At 61.2% G+C, this 19,142-nt stretch overlaps 1 protein-coding gene across 3 annotated transcripts; it reads right to left on the bottom strand.

The window, feature by feature from the left end:
• Positions 1-70: 70 nt before the first annotated feature.
• NECTIN4 (nectin cell adhesion molecule 4) lies at positions 71-17,176 on the bottom strand. 3 transcript variants are annotated; one of them, XM_042976990.1, is made up of 9 exons: positions 17,098-17,176; positions 8,467-8,826; positions 6,408-6,698; positions 5,345-5,465; positions 4,310-4,458; positions 3,917-4,073; positions 3,413-3,488; positions 2,940-3,014; positions 71-2,648 (listed from the first exon to the last, which is right to left on the bottom strand). In XM_042976990.1, exons 1-9 carry the CDS (start codon positions 17,174-17,176, stop codon positions 2,424-2,426), a joined length of 1,533 nt encoding a protein of 510 aa, XP_042832924.1. In that variant the 3' UTR covers positions 71-2,423. The 3 variants fall into 3 exon arrangements, with proteins under 3 accessions (XP_042832924.1, XP_042832922.1, XP_042832923.1); XM_042976988.1 differs by lacking the exon at positions 17,098-17,176 and having other exon boundaries at positions 3,401-3,488; positions 8,467-8,902; XM_042976989.1 differs by lacking the exons at positions 2,940-3,014; positions 17,098-17,176 and having other exon boundaries at positions 8,467-8,902.
• Positions 17,177-19,142: the final 1,966 nt, after the last annotated feature.

The raw sequence follows: 19,142 nt of genomic DNA, 5'->3' as shown, positions 1-19,142 counted from the left end.
CCAGGGCGGGGTGGAGGGTGGCCTGGGCCACGGGCCGAAGCTCGCGCCTCTGGGGGCCCCGGCCACACGGAAGCGGCCGTGGAAGAGGAAGCCACCAGGACCCTGGCAAGAAGTTGTGTCTCGTGGCCCAGGCTGGCACTCGCCCCTCCGGCCCTGCTCAGCCCTGGGGGAGCAGGAAGCCGTGTGGCTCCTCAAACCCGCTTCCTGTTAGAGCATCTTTGCAACCACAGGGCCTGGGGTGGGGGAGGCAGCCGACATTCACATCCTCAACCCAGCGCTGGGACTTCGCTCATTGGTCAAGGGGAGGTGATGTCAGAGCCCCGGGGTGGGGTGGCGGCGCCTGGGGCGTGAGCAGGTGGCTGACACCCTCGGAGATCAGAATTCGGGGTTCCGAGGCGGAGACAGGGGGCCGGCCTGAGAGCGAGGTGGCACAGGGCCGTGCGGAGCCCCCAGGTGGATGCCAGGCTGGGCCCCTGGCGGGCCTGTGACGAGTCACATTACCTCGCTGAGCCTGTTTCCACACATGTGACAAGGAAGGGGGTGAACTAGGTGATCTCTAATCCTTCCAGCTCTTTCCACGGAACTCATTGGAGGGCCAGCTTCTTTGGAAAGAGCGTGCACAGCATTCTGCCTCCCAGGCCCATTTTGGTGACGCTGGGGCACGACACAGGATTGACAACAGGGCGCACAAGGGCGCCGGCTGTCCCAGAAGGACCCGGGGACTCGGAGACGGCAGAGGGTCTGGCGGGGACACGTCTTTCCCCTTTACCTCCCAGCCACAGACATGCTCTCTCCTCCTGCCCTACTCGGGGCCGCAGGGAGGACGATGCAGAGGGAAAATCGAGCTGTTCAAGGCTTACACAGCTCAGGGGCAAGACAGGAACCAGGCAGAACAGCTTTTATCTGTTTATTTAAAAACAGAATATCATTTTATATACAAATATGCACATATTTACACAAAATGTACACACTAGGACCCCAGATCTTTGGGCTCCACATCCAAAGTCCTGAGCTGGCCAGGGAGCAGGGGGTGAAATCCAGCTGTTTTCGGGCCAAGTGGGGTTTGGGTACAAAATCTAGGCATTCTGGCTGAGTGTGTTTCGGGTGGGCAAGGCAACGGTGGACCATATCTAACCCCAGCACCCCCCCCAAAACTGCCAAAAGAGCCCCAAGCTAGTGACCCGGAGGCCCCTGGGGGAAAGGAGACATTCTTGCCTCCAGCGGCAGCTTTGCCCCACCTGACCCCCCTCTGCCCTGGTCTGTAATCACGACCCTTTCTCCCTTACACCAACTCCGAACCAGGAGCCCTTGTCACCCAGTCCCCGCACCCCCCCCCCAAGGGACCACAAACAACTGGGGACGCAACTAAGAAAAAAGACGTGGTGGGGAAGGGACCGGGGAGCCTCTAGGGCCAGGGACCCCACCCTGTCCTCCTGCAGCCCCTGACCCAGGGGCTCACACCGTTGACTCAGACTCCACAACTCCAGGCTCCCTCCCAAGAGGCTGCCTAAATTAAAGTGTCTTAGCAGGAACACCTTTCAGAACCATGGGCATTGGCCCCCTGCTGGGGTCTGAGCACAGTCTCTTGGTCTCCCGGGAGGGGGGTGGCTGACCAGTGGCTGACTCCCAGGGTTGTGGGCTAGTCATACTCCAAGCAGTCCAAGCAATAACCAACATCCAGAGGCAGCGCAAATTTTCTTTCAAAGACAATTTGAAAGAAATTCAAATTTTTGTGTCTCTTATTAAAGTATTCGGAGCAGTATTCCCTACAGAAACTCCCCAGCAGGTCTATTTATAGAAAATAGGCAGGTGCAGCAGGGCCCAGAGGCCACCAGAGGCCACCAGAGGGCCAGGGGCTTCTTCCCGAACAGGGTTAGCCTGGCAGGCCCCTGAGCTGGCCGCTTCACACTTGCCCCCGCTGGCTTTCAAGTGGAGGGAGCCCAGCTCCCCAGCTCAGAGGAGGCCAGAATCCAGCTCTGGCCTGTGCACCTGCGTCTGCCCACCGTCTCCACCTCTCGCCTCCAACCTCTGCGTCATTAATACTGCTCTGGGGTCCGAGGAGATAACCTGCGCTTACAGATAGAGGTCACGCAGCCACACGACACGCCAGCAAACCCACCACAGTTCACTTGGACGCTGACATGAAGCACGGGCACATCACCCCCGCACAGGCACAAGGTCAGCGAACGCTCACACATGCACACGGTGATCTGTGCGCGCACACACACACACACACACAGGGAAGGACTCAACCAGCAGAGCCCCCCCTTTGTCGAACAGAGGGGCTGGAGGAAAAGGTCGAGCAGTCGGGATGGGGAGCATCTTCCTGAAGAAATAGGGTGTTTAGAGAGCCCCCTCTCCCCGAACAGAAATCCCCAGGTCAGCAGAAGGAGCCAGGCTTAGGGGACGGAGGCAGGCCTGGGTCAGACCAGATGCCCCCGCCCATTGATGTAGATGCCATTGCCTGTGGGTTTGGCCCGCAGGGTCCCGTTCTCTTGGACGAAATGGTTCATGGCCTGTTTGATGCCTTCGTCCCGATCTTCCTCCTCCTCTGCCCGCCCGGAGCCTGGAGACAGCAGTTCAGTCTGGGTTTCAATCTCCCTCACCGTGGTCAGCGTCGAGTAACTACGGCCCTCCGGCTCTTCGCTCTGGACGCCAAGGGCAGAGGGCAAGTCAGGAACCGAGGCAGGGGAGCCAGACGGGAGGGGGGCCGGGTGGGGAGCCGTAGGGTCAGAGGTCAGGGGCTCAGACACGGGGGCCAGGAATGAGCGTCAGGCGCGGAGGGGGGGGAAGGAGAGCCACAGGTGAACAAAGGCACAGCCGAGGTGCCGGGCCCGAGACAGAGGGTCTGGTGAGGGGCGGCTGGCGCGCCACATCCCCGAGCAGGAGAGGGGCCTGAGGACAGTGGTGGGGACGCCGGTGGGGCCGGGGGGCCTCACCATCACAGAGCAGCTACTGTTGTCCTTGAGACTATCGGGGTGGCCCTCGGCTCTCAGCCCTACACTCTCCTCCGGCTGTGGGGCCCGGACATGGGGGAGGAGTCAGAACAGGGCTCAGCCTCCTCCGTCATCACCTCTCCCCCCACCCGACCGGTCCACCTGTCTGCCTGTCTGCTCTCCCTGACGCCCGTCCTCGCCCCCCCACCCGGCCCCACCCTGGAGCCAGGGCTGACGGCGGCTTCCCCGAGCAGCCCCGGGGGCCAGTGCTAAAGGGGGGCCAGGTGGACCCAGAGTGGACCCCAAAACAGCCCTACCCCCAGCCCAGGCCGCGAGTCAGTGGCCAGATCTGGCCGAGGGCTGTCTGTCCTCCTGGTCTGCAGAAGGGCCCCCCGAGCCCCCCTTCCCCCCACCTCTCTTCCCCACCCTTCCCCTCCCCCATCCCGCTCCCAGATGCACCCGACCTTGGCACACACCTGGCTCCTGGGGTCCGAGTGATGGGAGTGCAGCCTCCGGATGGAGTTCTCCCGGGTCAGGGTCAGCTCCTCCTCACTGGGAAAGACACGCCCTTGTTAGGAGCTGAGGGTACTGGTGGCTCCCAAGGTGGGCAGGCCAAGAGCCTATGTGAGCCGGGGCTGGAGGGTGTGGGGGCTGTGCTGTTCCCCCCCCCCCCAGTGTGAGTGAGTGGCTGCAGAGCGAGCGTGAGCCCCGCTAGGGTGTGTGTGCTTGGGGATACCGGGCACGTGGATCTGGGCCTCCCCCCCCCCAACTCAGCTGTGGCCCCAGCCCCCCTGGCTCCCCGAAGGACCCTGCCCAGCTCCGGTCCATGAGCTCCCCAGCCGTCAGCACCCCCCCCCTCCGCCCACCTCCCCTCTCTCCCCTCTCTCCCCTCTCTCCTGGGTGCCGGCCCCCACCTCCCGCTCGGCCCTGCCGGCTTTGCCCCCAGCTTAGCTCCGCCCCCCCCAGCAGCCACGACTCACTATTTCTGGGTCATCTGCTGAGCCTTGCGCCGATGGTACCGGGACATGAGCACAACCACCACCACCAGCAGGAGGAACAAGAGCGCGGCGATCACGCCCACCACCACCACTGAGGCCGACACCAGGTTCACCTGCTTCCCTGGGGCCTCCTGCGGGTCTGCGGGAGACAGGCCTCGGTCTGGGGTGGCTGCCCACACCCCCGCCCTCCCCAACCCTGCCCCCGTGTCCTCCCAACACACCCCCCAAACCACCTCCTCAGCCTGACCTTCTGCAAAATATACGCGGTCCAGCCCCCCCCCCACCGCCCCCGCCCCCAGCTCACCCTCTCTGTCACCGTTGCCCCTCTGGGCTCTCGGCCCGGCCCCCCCCCCTCGTGTCTGCCCCGGTGCTCACCAAGGATGTCCACAGTGACCCGGGAATCCCTCGAAGAGAGCTCGTTGCTGACGTGGCACACGTAGATGCCGCTGTGCTCGGGGGTCAGCGGAGGAAAGCCCAGAGTGTCCCCTTCCGCTCGCACCCCGCTGGGCAGAGGCCCGTCCAACCTGGACGACAGGGAGGCTGCGGCGGCCCGAGGCTGCCCCCACCCAACGTGCCCGGGCAGCTCTCCCCTCCCGCCCCCGTGACGTCACCCGAGCCGCTGGCTGTTCCCACGGTGCCCCTCCCTCCCCCGGGCAGGTCTGGGCAGAGGCCCCTGCTCCCTGCCGCCCAGGCTGACCCGGGCACCCCCCCCCCACACACACACACACGTCACCCGGCACTGGGTACCAGGGAGACACGGTATGAGGTCCACACCGCAGGACACCCCGTCCCTCTCTGGGCTCAGACGGACTGGGAGAGTGTGACCGCACGCCCCAACACCCACGACATTGCGTGGCAGGGGACCTGAATGGAGCCCGGGGCACGCACGAGGCCACACGCACGGTTCATCCGCTCACGTGTGAGAATGTGCCTGTCGGGGGCTCACACACGTGTGCACCTGACCCCTCCCCAACCCCCTGGACACCTGAGACCCGGGAAAAAGCCAAGGAACCGGCAGAGGCGGGCGGCTGGCACTTCTAAGGTGCTTCCAAGGGTCTTACAAGATCACAGCAGTGCCTTTTTGTCCTCTCCGCCTCAGGTACTCACGTAAACATATAAAACATTAATATTTAAATCTCGCGCTATGTCTCGCGATTGAAGAGTTAGGGGGAAAAGCCAAGGACTTACTAGCTTGTTCCCTCCCAACGACCGCGTGCATTGTGGGCCCCCGGCTGCAAGCCCATCGTGATATTTGGTGACCACGCGTATTCTTGAGTGGGCCTGAACACGTGCCCCACTTTATCCGGGGTCCAGAATATACCGTCCCAGCCCCTAATGAGGACACGGCAGCCCTGCGAGGGAAGGACCCTGGCCGCAAGCGAGGCCCTCCCCCCGGGGCCAGGCCCTTACCGTGTCCAGTTGTACGAGGGAGAAGGGTATCCCTCGCTCAGGCACTTGAGGGTAGCCCCTTCTCTGCCCACCTGCCACAGCTTTTGGTCTTCGAGGCCCCTCACAGAGGCCTCGGTGAGGACTGGAGTGGGAGGAAGGAGGAGGAAGAAGGGGAATGAGGCTTTCCATCATCTGCTTCTCCAGGGGCCCCCTGCTCGGGCCCCACCCTGCCCTTCTCTGTCCTTCTCATCTGCTTCCAAACCCAGCCCAGCCCAGCCTGGCCGCCGGGTCCTGGCCCCCCGGCTCCCGTGTGGAGCTCTGAGCTCAGAGCCCACTGTGGTTTGTCCGGGCAACGAGCCTAGAAGTCCCTCAGCAAAGAGTCACGCTTTTTCGGAATCCCCTGTGGTCCCCCCGGCACAGTGCTGGTCGCGGAACAGGTGTTCCGTCAATGCTCCCTGATTCTCCAAAGACGTAACCATCCTACTTGTCTCTACATTTCCTTGACAAACATTTGTCGAGGGCCTACTTTGTGCCAAATGCTGGGTTCGTATGAATAGAAAACAGCCCTGTGCCCGGAGAGGCTCTGAGCTTAGTGCTGGGAAAACGGTATCTGCTGCGGACTGAGGACCATTCAAGCACTCAGCGTCGTGTGAGATGCTTTGCGTTCGTGGTTTCTAATTCCCATCGGAACCCTGTAAAGTTCGTATAATTATACTCCTGCTGCGGAGGAAAATGAAGACGGACAAGATTGACTAACAGCCGGTGCACGGCAGAAAGAGGGCCTGTCCGACCAGAACCAGGGTCAAGCTGTGGGGCCCGAAGCTGTCTCTCTTCGTGTGCGTCACACAGTGCTTTCAAGTCTGTGTTTATACCGGATTCTCCCCACAACCCTGTGGCGTAGGACAACCCCCTTTGTAAACGGGACACCAAAGGCCAGAGAGGTCTGAGTGATCTGTCAAGGTCATCCGGGACGGCCTCCTGGTCTTCGGCCTTTGCACTAGGGGTCTCCCGGCCACACGAGGCCGCCTTTCACGATCCAGCCTGGCCAGACTGGTGAGTCTCTACCCAAGGTTCAAGTACTCACAGGCCACTTGGAGGATGTGGGTGATCCTTTGGTCCTGCAGCAGGCCAGGATGGGACACCACGCAGGTGAGTGGCTGCCCATTCATGCTGCGGCTGGGCACCAGGTGGAACTCCGAAGTGACAGCAGCTGAGCGGGAGTGCTTGAAGGAGCGGCTGGTCGCGGTGCCCTTGACCTCTGTGTCCCAGGTCACGCTGGGGGCTGGGCTGCCCTCTGCCGTGCAGGAGGCTGCCAGCGTCAGGCCCTGGCCTTCTTCTAGCGCCGGACCAGGGTTCAGTGAGGGCAGGGGAGGCACTGCAGCGGGGAGGAGGCAGGGGTCACGGTCTGCACACCCGTCCGGAGGCCCTGGCCCATCCCAGCTCGGTCTTGCAGGGAAACATTTCCAGGCCCTGTTCGTTGTCTTATCTCACCAACGTGGACACCACCAGATGAGTGGTAGGCTTTCAGCTTTCTCCATTGTTTTGATTTTTAAAATTTTTTTTTACAACGAGCAGGGATCATTTTTTAATAAAAAATGATGAAGTAAATAAAAAGCTGACCAGATAACATCTCTGTGCTAATAATAATAGCCAGCACTTAGTGAGCACTTATTATGTGCCGGGTATCGTGCTAAACACTCGATCGATGTTATCTCATTAATCCTGCCGGCGGGCCAGCGAGGTGGGCATCCCTACCCCTGTTTTACAAGTCAGGACACCGGCGCGTTGGGGAGGTTAGAGGATTTGTCCCAGATGGTCAGCTGTTGGAGGATGGGGCCCAGATTCACACTCAGGATTTTCACCCCCAAGGCTAGTGTTACTAAGTTCCACGCAGATAAAGGGAAACTGAAGAAGGTTCTTTATTTCTATCTTCTTGACATGAACAGCTCAAGCACAAAATGCAAAAGCCTTAAGTAGACCATAGGTCTAGGGCATCCATCGACCACAAGAGCCCACAGCGCAAAATGGTGGTTTAAAAGAAAGGTGGGGGCGCCTGGGTGGCTCAGTTGGTTAAGCGTCTGACTTGGGCTCAGGTCACGATCTCACTGTCCGTGAGTTCGAGCCCCGCGTCGGGCTCTGTGCTGACAGCTCAGAGCCTGGAGCCTGTTTCAGATTCTGTGTCTCCCTCTCTCTGACCCTCCCCCGTTCATGCTCTGTCTCTCCCTGTCTCAAAAATAAATAAAACGTTAAAAAAAAAAATTAAAAAAAAAAAAGGAAAGGTGATGGTGAGGGGCGCCTGTGTGTCTGAGTTGGTTGAGCGTCTGCCTCTTGACTTTGGCTCTCAGGTCATGATCTCACGGTCTGAGATCGAGCCCCGCATCAGGCTCTACCCTGACGGTGCAGAGCCTGCTTGCTTGGGACTCTCTGTCTCCTCTCTCTGCCCCTCCCAGGCAGGTGCAGGCGCTCGCTCGCTCTCTCTCTCTCTCTCTCAAAATAAACAAATAAACTTAAAAATAAAATAAGGTAAAATAAAAGGTGATTGTGATCTCCAGCCACATTCACTGAAGGTCCAGACCAGGAAAGGTATGAGCCCCACTGGTCAGGCACAGCCACGCCCGTTGGGGGCTGGGTCCCCGTGGTTCATATCTCAGCCCCACATTTTAAAACCGCGGATGGCCAGGGAGGCTGCGAAGGAGTGCCTTTGGTAGAACCACTGCGGGAACTAGTAAGTGTAACTTCCAGAAGAGGAGACTGGGGGCTGGGGTGGGCGTGGGGAATGGCAAAGGTCCTCAGCTCTTTGAAAGGCTCGCGGGCAGAGGAGAGAATGAGCCTGTGCCACCTTGCTTCGGAGGGCGACAGCGACCAGGGAGGGTGGTGCAAGTCAACAGAAGAATGTTCTATTACGTGGACTCTTCCCCCAGGCTGACCGCTGCGTGCGTGGCAAGCTGCTGAGGTCACTCGGAGGGAATTTCTGGATCGGGTGGGAGGATGGGCTGCGCCGGGCTCCCTCACCCCTACGGGACGCCACCTCTTACTCCCGCTCGCCCGCTGCCCCACGCCTCTCGGCGCCCCCCACCCCCGCTCTCGCCTGCGAAGCCCTGGGCGAGGGCCCGGTGGCCCCGTGCGCCCGGCACCCCACTTACCCAGCACGCGGAGCCGCAGCCGCGTCTGGAAGCTGCCTGCGGGGAAGGTGCTGACGCGACACTCGTACTCGCCCTCGTCGGCCTGCACCGCGTTGCGCAGGAGCACGGCGCCGTCCAGGGGGCTGCGTGGAGGCGGCGGCTGCTCCACGCGGCCCTCGTAGGCCGCGCTCACGTGCAGCCCGTACTTGGAGTGCAGCAGCGCGAGCTCCCGGGCGCCCTCGCCCGCGTCCACCCGAGCCCACGCCACCTGCCCCACCTGCTCGCCGGGCTCCCCTCGGTAGAAGCAGGGCAGCTTGGCGTCCTGGCCCAGCACCACGGTCACCGGGTCCGAGGTCTCCAGCTCGCCCGCCCGGCAGCGGCCTGCAGGGGGCAGACAGGAGCAGCCTAGATTAGGGGCGCGGCGGGAACCCCGGGGGGAGCACTTCCTCATGCAGACGCCCGGGGGCGAGGAGGCCACCGGAACTCCTGGAGCACTTTCTGCTTGCCAAGCGCGTTCAGTCCATTACCTCATTAGATCCACACAGCATTCCCGAGGTGGGCGTTATTATCGCCATTTGACAGATGAGGAAACTGAGGCCCAGAGAGAGGAAGTGACTTGCCTACGGCCACGGGGACGCCGGGTGGGAGAGCCACACCCTCTCCCAGCCCAGGAGTGTGGAGGCTGCAGCTGGAGAGAGGCAGCCTCCGCCCTCAGGGAGTTCCCAGTCCTCTCACGCAAATGGGTTTTGGGCGCAGATGGGCGCAGAGACCGGGGAAGCCCTGGGCAAACTTTCACAGAAGGTTCAACCCACCAAGGAGGGGGCGGGGGCGGGGGCGGGGGGGAAAGTGAACGCTTTCAGGAAGTGTGGCCGGGGGAGACGAGGCAGGGATGGAAGGCAGCTGGCGGCTGGGATGGGGCACGTAGGGGGCGAAAGGGGCCCTTCGGAACATTCTTTTCATGGCTTCAAGATGACCGATCTGGATTCCCAGAGAGCAGGCCTTCTCTGTGGGAGGAATGGCCGCAACGGAGGCTCAGAGACAGGAATGACAAGTCACTGAAGACAGAAAGGCCCCAGGTCAGAAGCCCAGAGAGATGAGGTCAGGGCAGACACCCAGCGACAGGCTCAGAACGGTGGCGAGCGAGCCGGAATCAGTGGGGCAGAGACGGGGACCAGCAGGGAAGGGCGAGTGTTCTGTGCATCGACAAGGACAGCACGCAGCACCCAGGGGCATCTATCAGGTCACCTTGTTTTCAAAGAAGGATCCCTTTCCTGTCTTGTCCTCATGGAACCTGAGGTCTGGAGACATTTTGTGGACGTGTATGGAAAGGCGTGACGGTCTCTGATTTAGTGCTCAGGGGTGTGTTGCAGGCCACTTGGGGGATGGGACAGTCACCGTGGACCCGAGTCCTGCGGGAGGGCCTCGTGCATGAGCTGGGTAGGACCAGGAGGGGGAGACCCCGGAAAGGGATTCCAGGTGAGGGACCCAGAGGGGTGGAGAGGCTGGCTGGCTCAGGAAGCAGGGCGGAAAGGACGCACCTAAGGCAGGCGGTGTGCGTCAGCAGGACAGATATGTGTGCTTGGGCCTTGCACACCAGGGAAAGGAACTCATGGGGAGCTATCACTGCGGCAAGAGGCCAGTGGCTGTGTGCCCTCTGGCTGGAAAGCAGGGAGACTGAAGCCCCGAGACTCTCTAGGAACCCTTCATGCTGTGGGACAGGGAGGAGGGGACAGTCCTGGAGGACCCTCGGCAGGATTTGATCACTGACCAGAGAGAGAGAGAGAGAAAAGAGAGGCCAGACAAAGACAACTCCTACCGGTTCCAGGATGAGTGACGTAGGAGGGGGGGCGGGGCCTGGGGAAACTCATGGTCCAGGAGGAATAAATAAATTCGTGGAATAAGGCATGTGAAACGCAGGGCTGGGGGCAGAGGGAGGGTTCTCTCTGGGAAGCCAAGAGCTCTCTGCCTTGGGATGTATATCCAGCAACGCCCCGCAGCGCGCAGCCCCTGCCTCTGGCCACACATGCCTGGCTCACCCGGGCCCCTCCCGGGAGGTGCTCCTCCCGGTGTCTGGAGGGATGACTCCTACTCAGCCTTAGACCGCTTAGACAACGCTTCCTCCGCCACCCCACCCCCACCTCAGGCAGAATGAGGGGCCCTCACTCCGTCCTGCCCTAGTGCCCTGCTCTGACCTCGCCACCGTACTGTATCCCCCCTGGATTGCATTTGGGCGCTTCCCGTCTGCCTCTCCCGCCGGACGGAGCTGCCCAAGAGAAGAAGCTGGGTCTCACATCACATAGGGAAACACGGTTTTCTGACTTAGGGCTCAGTGGCAGGTGGTCTGCCTTCTTGGCACATAAGGGGACCTCGATGAATGTTTATGGAATGAATGAATGAATGAGAGAGAGAGAGAGAGACAGGGAGAAGAAGGAAAAGGTAGAGCGAGCAGGAATGAACCTTGGGCTGGGCTGGGCAGACAGGGAGGGGGTTGGCATGGCAGCCCGGGGTGGAGGCAGGCTGGGCTGGCTACCTGGGTTCGATGCCAGAGGGAACAGCTCTGACCGCTCACAGGGAGAAGGCCGGGGCTGGATGGGGCAGTTATGGAGGGAGGAAGTGGTCCACTCGGATGGACCAGAGGGCTCCGGGGAGGCTGAGCATAGGCCAGAGGAAGGGGGTCCCGTGACCCTGTGAGCAGGGGTGGAGGGAGGGAGGGTGCTGTCGGGAGCTGGGAGGACCCAAACGGGACGGGACAGACCTGCAGGGCCAGATACCGGGGCCCTGACCTGCCTAAGCTGGTGTGGGTCCCACCCAGCCCGGCCTGGGAGTCCGGCTCACCACCCGCACCCCTCCTTGGCAGGGAGCAGGGCTGCCAAGGAAGGGCTGGAGGTGGGCTGGAGATGGGGGCTCAGCCCCAGCACATCCTCTGCTTCAAGCACTGGTTTCCGCAGGCACAGGGGTCACAAGCCCTGCTCCGCTGGGACACTCAGACCCTTCTACGGGACACCGTCGGATGGCGTATTTCCCATCCCTATCCCTATGCTTGCCAACCATCCGGCCCCTCTCCACAGCCCATCGCCCACATTTTCCCCAACATATGTCTCCCTTAGGGCACAACAGACCATATGCCCGCGTCGCGGTCCTCTGCGTCCCTCCCCGTAAGTCCAAGATCCCCACCGCCGAGCAACAAGCCCACGCTTCGCAGGATGAAGAACCCAATAAAACAGGAGAGCCCCTTCAGGACCTCTCCCACAGCCCCCCATTGTCCTAAGTCCCCTATTCACCAGGAGCATCACAGCTTCGGGCAACAGCCCCTCACACTTCATACACACACACACACACACAGGGGCTGCGACAGAAGGAGGAGAGAACTTGGGCTCTAGAATCCCCATCCTGGACTAAACTGGACCCAGAAGCCCAGACTCCCAGGCCAGGGCAGGCCGGCGCTGCCTCCTCCCTCTCTCCCCCACCCAGTGCCCGCCTGGCGTCAGCATGATGATGTCACCAGAGCGAAGGAGACACGCCGCCCGCCTGGTGAGGTCACCCTGCGGGCATGTAGTTGCCAGGCCGGGCCAAGCCCACGGACCCTTCTGCTGCGAACTGTTCGCCGAGGCTGGTGGACTCTGCTGGCTGGGCACTCCTCCCTCTGACCGTCCCCACCCCTCCTCCCGGGAGCACAGGACGCTGGTCAGGAGCCCTGGTGATTCAGATGCCGCCACAGAGCAGCAGGCCCAGCCACAGCCGCCACCAGCCATCACCTTGCGCAAGGAAAGAACAGGCCCAACTGGCCAGACGGGATCCCTGCCCTCGGCCTCCCCCACCCCTGGCCAGGCCCCCACGGGCCTCTTTGGGGCCCTGCCCTCTGTGTACCCCGCCCGCTCCCAGACAGGCCCTCCATTCCTGGTCCGGGTTGGCTCTCTGGGTCCCAGCTTTCCTCTGTGTGGGGGGCCTGGCCTCTGATCTCAGGAGGGGAAACTGAGGCTAGCAGCTGCAGATAACAGCGTCGTTGGGCAAGGAGGCTTTCCTCTGTGAGGGGCCTTTCTCCCTCGGTATCCCCTGCATCTAGGGGTCCTGGCGACGAGTCTGTGCATGAGTCTTTTGCGCGTGAATGTCTGATCACTTTGGGAGAGGGCCTGGCGGGGTGTAAGTGAGGCCGACTCCTTACTGAACTTGGGGGTGTTTTGCACTTCTAAGCGCTCACGTGTTATCGTTTGGAAGGTGTCTGTGCTCGCCTGCCTCCAGAGACAAGAGCCACGGAGTGGTCTGTGTGCAAGCGTGCGCGCCCCCGTCCCGCGGAATTCCGAACACAGGGTAAATGTTTTGATGCTGGTCCCTCCTGGCTTCCACGTGTCTGTCTGTCTTAGCTGCCCGTGGTCAGTGGTGGGTTGGCTCTGCCCCTTCGCCTCTGCGGCCCGTCTGGAGCCGAGCCAGGCACCCCTCCCCACCTCACCCCAGACTTGAGGGCAGATTCATCTCAGGCGGAGGTACCCAGAGATGAGGTCACTGTCCCTCCAGGTGATGGGAAACTGCCGTCAAGGACTCCTCAGCAGAGCAAAACAGAGGCTCACCCTCCCCTGGCTCCTCAGGCTCCTGCTAGAAGGACTCCCCCCCCCCTCCCCCGACCCCCCAACCACCTCCCTCGGCCCCCCAGGAGGCCTCTCCCTGGGAATCTCTGTCAGGCCTCTGCTGCTGCCACCACCAGAAAAACCAGCTCTAGCTCCGGGCCTGGGGTGAGGGTTGTCTGGTGTGGGTTTGGTGGGAAGGGGGGGGGGGAGGGGACTCCTGCTTAGGGCTAGGGGGAGGGGTCCAAGCGGTCCAGGGGCTCAGGCTCCTTTGTTAACTCTTGCCTCCCCTCGCCCCACAGTGGCAGCCTCTACCAGACAGAGCTGGAATGGGTGGGAGTGTTTGGGGTAAGAAAGAACCTGGGAGGAGCCCTGAAGCCCCCCATTCAAGACAGGTGACATCAACCACCCGGCAAGCCCTTTTTTCTGCCACCCTTCCTCCCATAACCTTGGCCTTGGAGGTGCTGAGGAGCCTGGAAAACCAGGAGACTCTCCGTCTGCCTTCATCCACGTCCCTCACTTGGCCCCCATCGTCCTAAGCCCCCCAGCTTAGTGACAGCTTCCCAACCCGGGCAAAGTGCCCACCCACAGATTAGTGTCTGGGGAGGGGGGCCACACCAATCACAAAGGCAGCTGAGAACAATGGGGGGAGGACAGGCCTTGAGGCAGCCCGGCTCTGGCCCAGACACAGCTCCCAGCACAGATAAGTCCCCTAAACCCCCCCGGAGCCAGAGTCTGAGCCCGGCTGAGTCACGACAACAGCCACACTGTGGGTGGGAGACCCAGAATTCAGCTTCTCCCAAACTCCTGAGATCTTAGCCACCCCGCACCCCTAAATCCTGCCAGCCACCTCTCCCCAAAGTGGGGGCCAGCTCTGCCCCACCCCAAATCAACCCAGCTCTCAGGACACCAGTTACAAAGGCAAGCGAGGAGGGGGTGGCCAGAAAACGCTGGGAAAAGTTCCTGGGGCCAGAGGCTCCCCGTCCCAGGGAGAGAGAGAGACGATCCAAACCACCTCCTTCACAGCCCTCCTCTACGAGGCTTGGTGGCCCGGCCCCAGTTCTGAACTTGACCTTCGCGTGCGGTTTTAGATTCAGCCCCTAGGCTCCTGTCCTCCCTTCCCTCCTGACTCAGCTCCCCACCCCACCCCCAGCCTTCTACTCTGCTAGCCTTTGGTCAGTGCTAGAGTAAGCTTTGGAGGCCGGAAAGCCCAGGCAGTCTCTCCTCCCGAGGCCTAGCTCCCTACAGTGGCTGTCCTCCTCAGCCTGGAGGACTCCAGGGCCCCGAGATGATGCTCCAGAAGCTGGGACCGTGCGCTGTGCCACAAACTCCTCACCGCCATCTCTGTAGCTGGGGTCCTCTGAGCCCAGCCCCCGCGAAACACCCGGGTGGGACCAAGGTCACTGGGGCCACGGGGCTTCCCTTGTGATTCTCCTAGTCCCCGCTACCTTGGGTGGGGAAGCTAGCTTCCCTTTCTGGCTTCCCTGGGTTAGGGTAGGTCCTGCAGGAAAGGGCCTGCCCCCCTCTGTAAACAGGAACAGAAAAGCAGGGATGGGGGCCCCTCCCTTTCTAGGAAACTAACCTCAGGTAGAAAGCCGATCCTAATCTTTGGAGGGCACAGAATTCAGGGCAACCCCCCCTCCCAACACTCTGGCCCTACAATCGGGTCCAGACAAAGAGCTAGAAACTAGCATCCCACTGGAGGGGTGTCTGTAGATTTGAGCCGCTCGGCTGCAGGACAGGAGATGGAGGGAGTAGGGAGGGGACCTTACCCGGAAATTCATCCCATTAAGGAGAGACAAAGAACTGTGGTGTCAGGCACCTCCCAAGCCTGGGCTCCTCTCCCTGTCAGGGGTGGGGCAGGGCCCTGGGGCTCAGAGCTCTAATGGCCCAGGAGTGGGGGGGCACTGATTTGCAGCAGGGCAGGGGCGGAAGGCAGCATCCGGCATAAAGCTACCTTGGTCCCCACTGAGAGATGGGCCAGGACCCTTCCCCCCGCCATCACCGCAGCCAGACTGACCGCCTCTTCCTGCACCCAGCACCCCCCTTCGGTCAGCGGCTGGACAGGCACACCGCCACAGGACTGCAGAGCTGGAAGGCCCACAGAGATCCCGGGGTCCCACCTCGTGGGCTGCCGAAGTCTACGTTCTTAGTTGCCAAAGGTCACCTAGCAAATGGAGACCAGAAATGGGGCCACAACGCAAGCCTCCGGACTCCCAGCCCAAAGCTCTTTCGGAGGCAAGACCTCCGGCTTTCTGGGGGCTTCCACAGAGAGGAGCCAGAAGGGGGGCGGCAGTGGATGTGGTCGTCAGGCTGGGAACCTGGGGCCCGCGCTGCAGGCCTCAGAGCACCCTCCAGCTCTGTGCAGGTCCTCGCAGCCATGGGGGGGGCGGCTCACCGGGCCCCAGTTACCCCGGATAATTCTGGAGTTAGGGTGCCCCTGTAGCCACGGCACCTGTCCATCGGGCATTGGGCAAGGTCGGGGTGATGCCCTGACTGCAGGAGGTCTCCTCTCCCCTTCCCTGGGCTTCTCTTAGAAAGAACAGCCTCACGTCCTGGAAAAAGAAGGCAGGACCACGTCCCGTTTGCCACCACATCTCCAGCATTTAGTCCCCTGGCTGTGCCCCGTGCACACTCAGACCTACTAGCCTTTAACAGACTGGAGGCTGGGAGACCCGGGACACTCGCCCTGGTCTTGCTGCTAACACTGAGTCGTCTTGAGACGTCGCTTGCCTGTTTGTCTCAGTTTTGCTGTCTGTAAAATGAGGCAGTTAGAGCGGCGGCCTCTCTGACCCTTTCCACGTCCTGAGACATTGTGGCTCCACTCTTCAAGGGTGGCCAGGTCCCCCAGAAAAGTGGCTGCCGAGTTCTCTGGCCCCAGCGACCAGACCCCACCCTCTGGGCCTGAGCAAGTGAGGAGGGTTGTCTGGAAGATGGGAGTTAAGGCAGGGGTGGAAAGCAGAGGGGCTGGAGCTCAGGACCCTGTGACTGGAGACTGGCCGATGCCCTTGCATCCCCCCTCCACTATAAGATCAGACAGGAGCAGTGCCCCCCCCCACCCCCCATCTGTGCCTCATGCTCCTGACAGCTTCGGCTGGTGACGGAGAAGGAATCCCTGCCGGGCCCCGCTGGACAATGACACTTCCTTGCTCCTGGGCCTATCCAGACAGGGCTCTGTCTTCCCAGGACAAAGATTCCCCAGTTACTCATTACTCTGGAAAGAGCCTAGGGAATCCCACTGTGGTGTCACTGTGCCTACACATGCTTAGACACACGCACACACACGCATTCTGTCCCCCACTCTGGAGATTGTCAATTCCTGTAATTTACATCTACTACATACACATTAGACAGGAGTAACCGAAGGCATCCAGATGAGAAAATGAGGAGACAGGGAATAAACAAAAGGAGACCACACCCTATCTAGAAGCTACTCTACCCTAGACCTCCCCTCATCTAAGCATCACCGCCCCCATTAAATAGTGTCTCCAGGGAAAGAGAGGGGCCCGAGGGAAGGCGCCCCAGCTCCCCCCTTGTCTCCCAGCAGGTGCTCCAAAGCCGGTGCTGTAGGACCTCATAAGGAGAAGGGAACAGAAGGGCCCTGGCCACGGTCTGGGCATCAGGCTTCCTGCACCCTGATGACTGCCGACACCAGCTCCGCCCTGAGTCAGCCCAGCTCCAGTCAGCACTTCTGGAGCCCCGGGAGCAGGCGAAGGAGCCTCCAGGAAACCCTGGGGTGAGAGGGTCCCCCACCTGTGCCACCTCCCTGCCCCACCTGCACTGGGTCCACACGTCCGCTCCCCGGGCTGAGGCAAGGCTGTGGCAGAGGCGGGCAGGGCCCCCAGACGCAGGGCTGTGGCCTGGGGCTGGAAGAGGGCGCGAAGGGAAAGAGTGAGGCTGGCCCTTCTGGGGGCGCCATCGGCGGTGGGGGGGTGGGGGCGGGAGAGAGAGATTGGTTGCTCAGTCCAGAGTCAAAGGGAAGAGAATGTTTAGGTGTGCGTGTGTCCGTGTGTGCGTGTGCGTGCGTGCGTGTGCGTGTCTGTGCTGGCTCGGGCTCAGAAGCAAGGGTCCCGATGGTTCGGGCAAGTCCTACCTGGAAACGATAGCAGCAGCAGCAGCAGCAGCAGCAAGGCCTCGGGCCCCCGCATCTTGGCTCCCAGGGACAGGGGCATCGGTGGAAAGGCAGAGCCGCCCAGTGTTTCTGACGGTCCCCTGAGTTCTCCCTGGGAGCCGGCTCTAGAGCTGGGTAGGGCGCGACCCGGAAGGCAGGAAATCGCGGAGTCCTCAGGCACTGCCTCGCCTGCCTATCCCTCCGGGGTCTCTGCTGGGGACCCAGCCCTCCTCTACCCGCCCAGCTCCGGCTACCCCCGAAAAGCCGTGATCGGGAGCTCCGAGCTCCCCCAGAGCTGCTTCCCACGCCGTGGCCAACGACGACGGCAGAAACCTGGGAACCTGCTCAGCAGGTCAGAACAGGTGCGTCTCCGGGGGTTGGGCCTGGCACGAAGACGTACCAGCCACCGCCCCCATGGCCTGGGCTAGCTAATGGGCGCCAGGGAGGGAGGGCAGGAGGGAAGGACCCGGCGGTGGTGGTGGTGGCGGCGGGGCGGGGGTGGGGGGTGGGGGGGGGGTTCCCATCGTCAGCTCCAGGCTTCACCGGGCAGTGTGCAGTGTGGCAGGGGCTGGGGAGGGAGAGGCAGGGTGCGGGGGGCGGGGCAGGAAAAGGCCCAGGGTGGCTCAAAGAGGGAGGCACCAGGCCAGGAGGAACAGGGGCAAGGCCCTTGTGGGTGGAAAGGAGCCCAAGCATCCCACACCCCAGCCAGCCTCGCTGCCTCCCGGGGGCCTTGCCAAGTTCCCCAGTCTCCTGCAGGGGCTCGGCTTTGAAGCTGAGAACCAGAGAAGGGCCAGAACTGGGAAGTATGGGACTGGCCTATATACCTCTTGCTTTAGGTGAGAACAGAGGCCCAGGGAGGGGAACGGCCTTGGAGGACACACAGCTTAGGTAGGAACACGGTTTTCTCAGACGCCTGTATCCTCAGACAGGGGACTGGTTCCAAGACGCCCGAGAAGGAGCTTAAGTGACACCGTCCCCAATGCCACCGTATATGGAAGCTGATGGACTGACCAAGAAATGAGCCCCGCGGGTTCCTGGCCTCCCTCGCTGGATCCTCTCTCCACTTCAAGGCCTCCTCGTCACCTGGCCAGGAGTCCCCAAAGTGCACCAGCCCAACACTCCACGGTCATTTTACCCTCTTATCCCACGGTCATGGGACAAGACCACATGTCTGGACTTTGCAAGGTCAAGCTCGATTTCAAATACTCTGCCCCTGTATCCCTGTAAGTTTATTCCTACCTGTAAGCCCCTGGGTTTCCATTCCGGATGCACACAATATAGCCGCCAAGTGACACAAGACCTTGCTGGCCAATGTGGGATAGCCAGAGGACGGGGGCAGGCTCTGAACTCCCTGAAAACTGAGTGATGAGAAGCCACAAGCTCACTGTCAGACTGGGGCTAAAAAAAAAAAAAAAAGAAAAGAAAAGAAAAGAAAAAAGTACTGAGCTAAATGTGAGGAAAGAAAAAAAAAAAAAAATATATATATAGGTTACAATTTGCAGCAGGACCCTTTTGTCTGGCCGGAGGCAGGAAGCAGGGTTCGAGAGCAATAAGGGAGGGTCACTTTGCTTAGACTGTGCTGTCCACACCCCACACCCCCAACTCTGTCACAATCTTATTCATCTTTCAAAGCTGCCCTCACAGGCCACGTCTTCCGTGGGGCTTTCTCAGCGCCTCCCACCCAAAATGGATCTTCCTCTGTCCTTCCCCAGCCTCTGCTAGTCCCTTTATTATAGCCTGTGCGCCCATAATTTGTGCACATCTTATCTCCTTGACTAAATGTAAGCTTCGGTTTCAAGAAACATGGATTGGGGCCTGCTGCGTGCCAGGGACTCAGTTAAACGTGTGAAACCGGGGGCCAGGACGGGCAGCTGTAGTCTGTGAGCTCCTGGAAAGTCAGGCCTGTCTTATAACCTTTGTCGCAGTCGCCCAGGCCCGCACAGGACACACTTCTGTCCCTTCTGGCGCACGTTTGTGAATGAATGGATGTCAGCGTGGAAAGGGTGGTCAGGGAGGGCCAGGGAAGG

The sequence above is a fragment of the Panthera tigris genome, chromosome F3, assembly GCF_018350195.1.
Source record: "Panthera tigris isolate Pti1 chromosome F3, P.tigris_Pti1_mat1.1, whole genome shotgun sequence".
Taxonomy (NCBI): Eukaryota; Metazoa; Chordata; class Mammalia; order Carnivora; family Felidae; genus Panthera; species Panthera tigris.
This window is presented reverse-complemented; position numbering and strand designations above follow the sequence as displayed.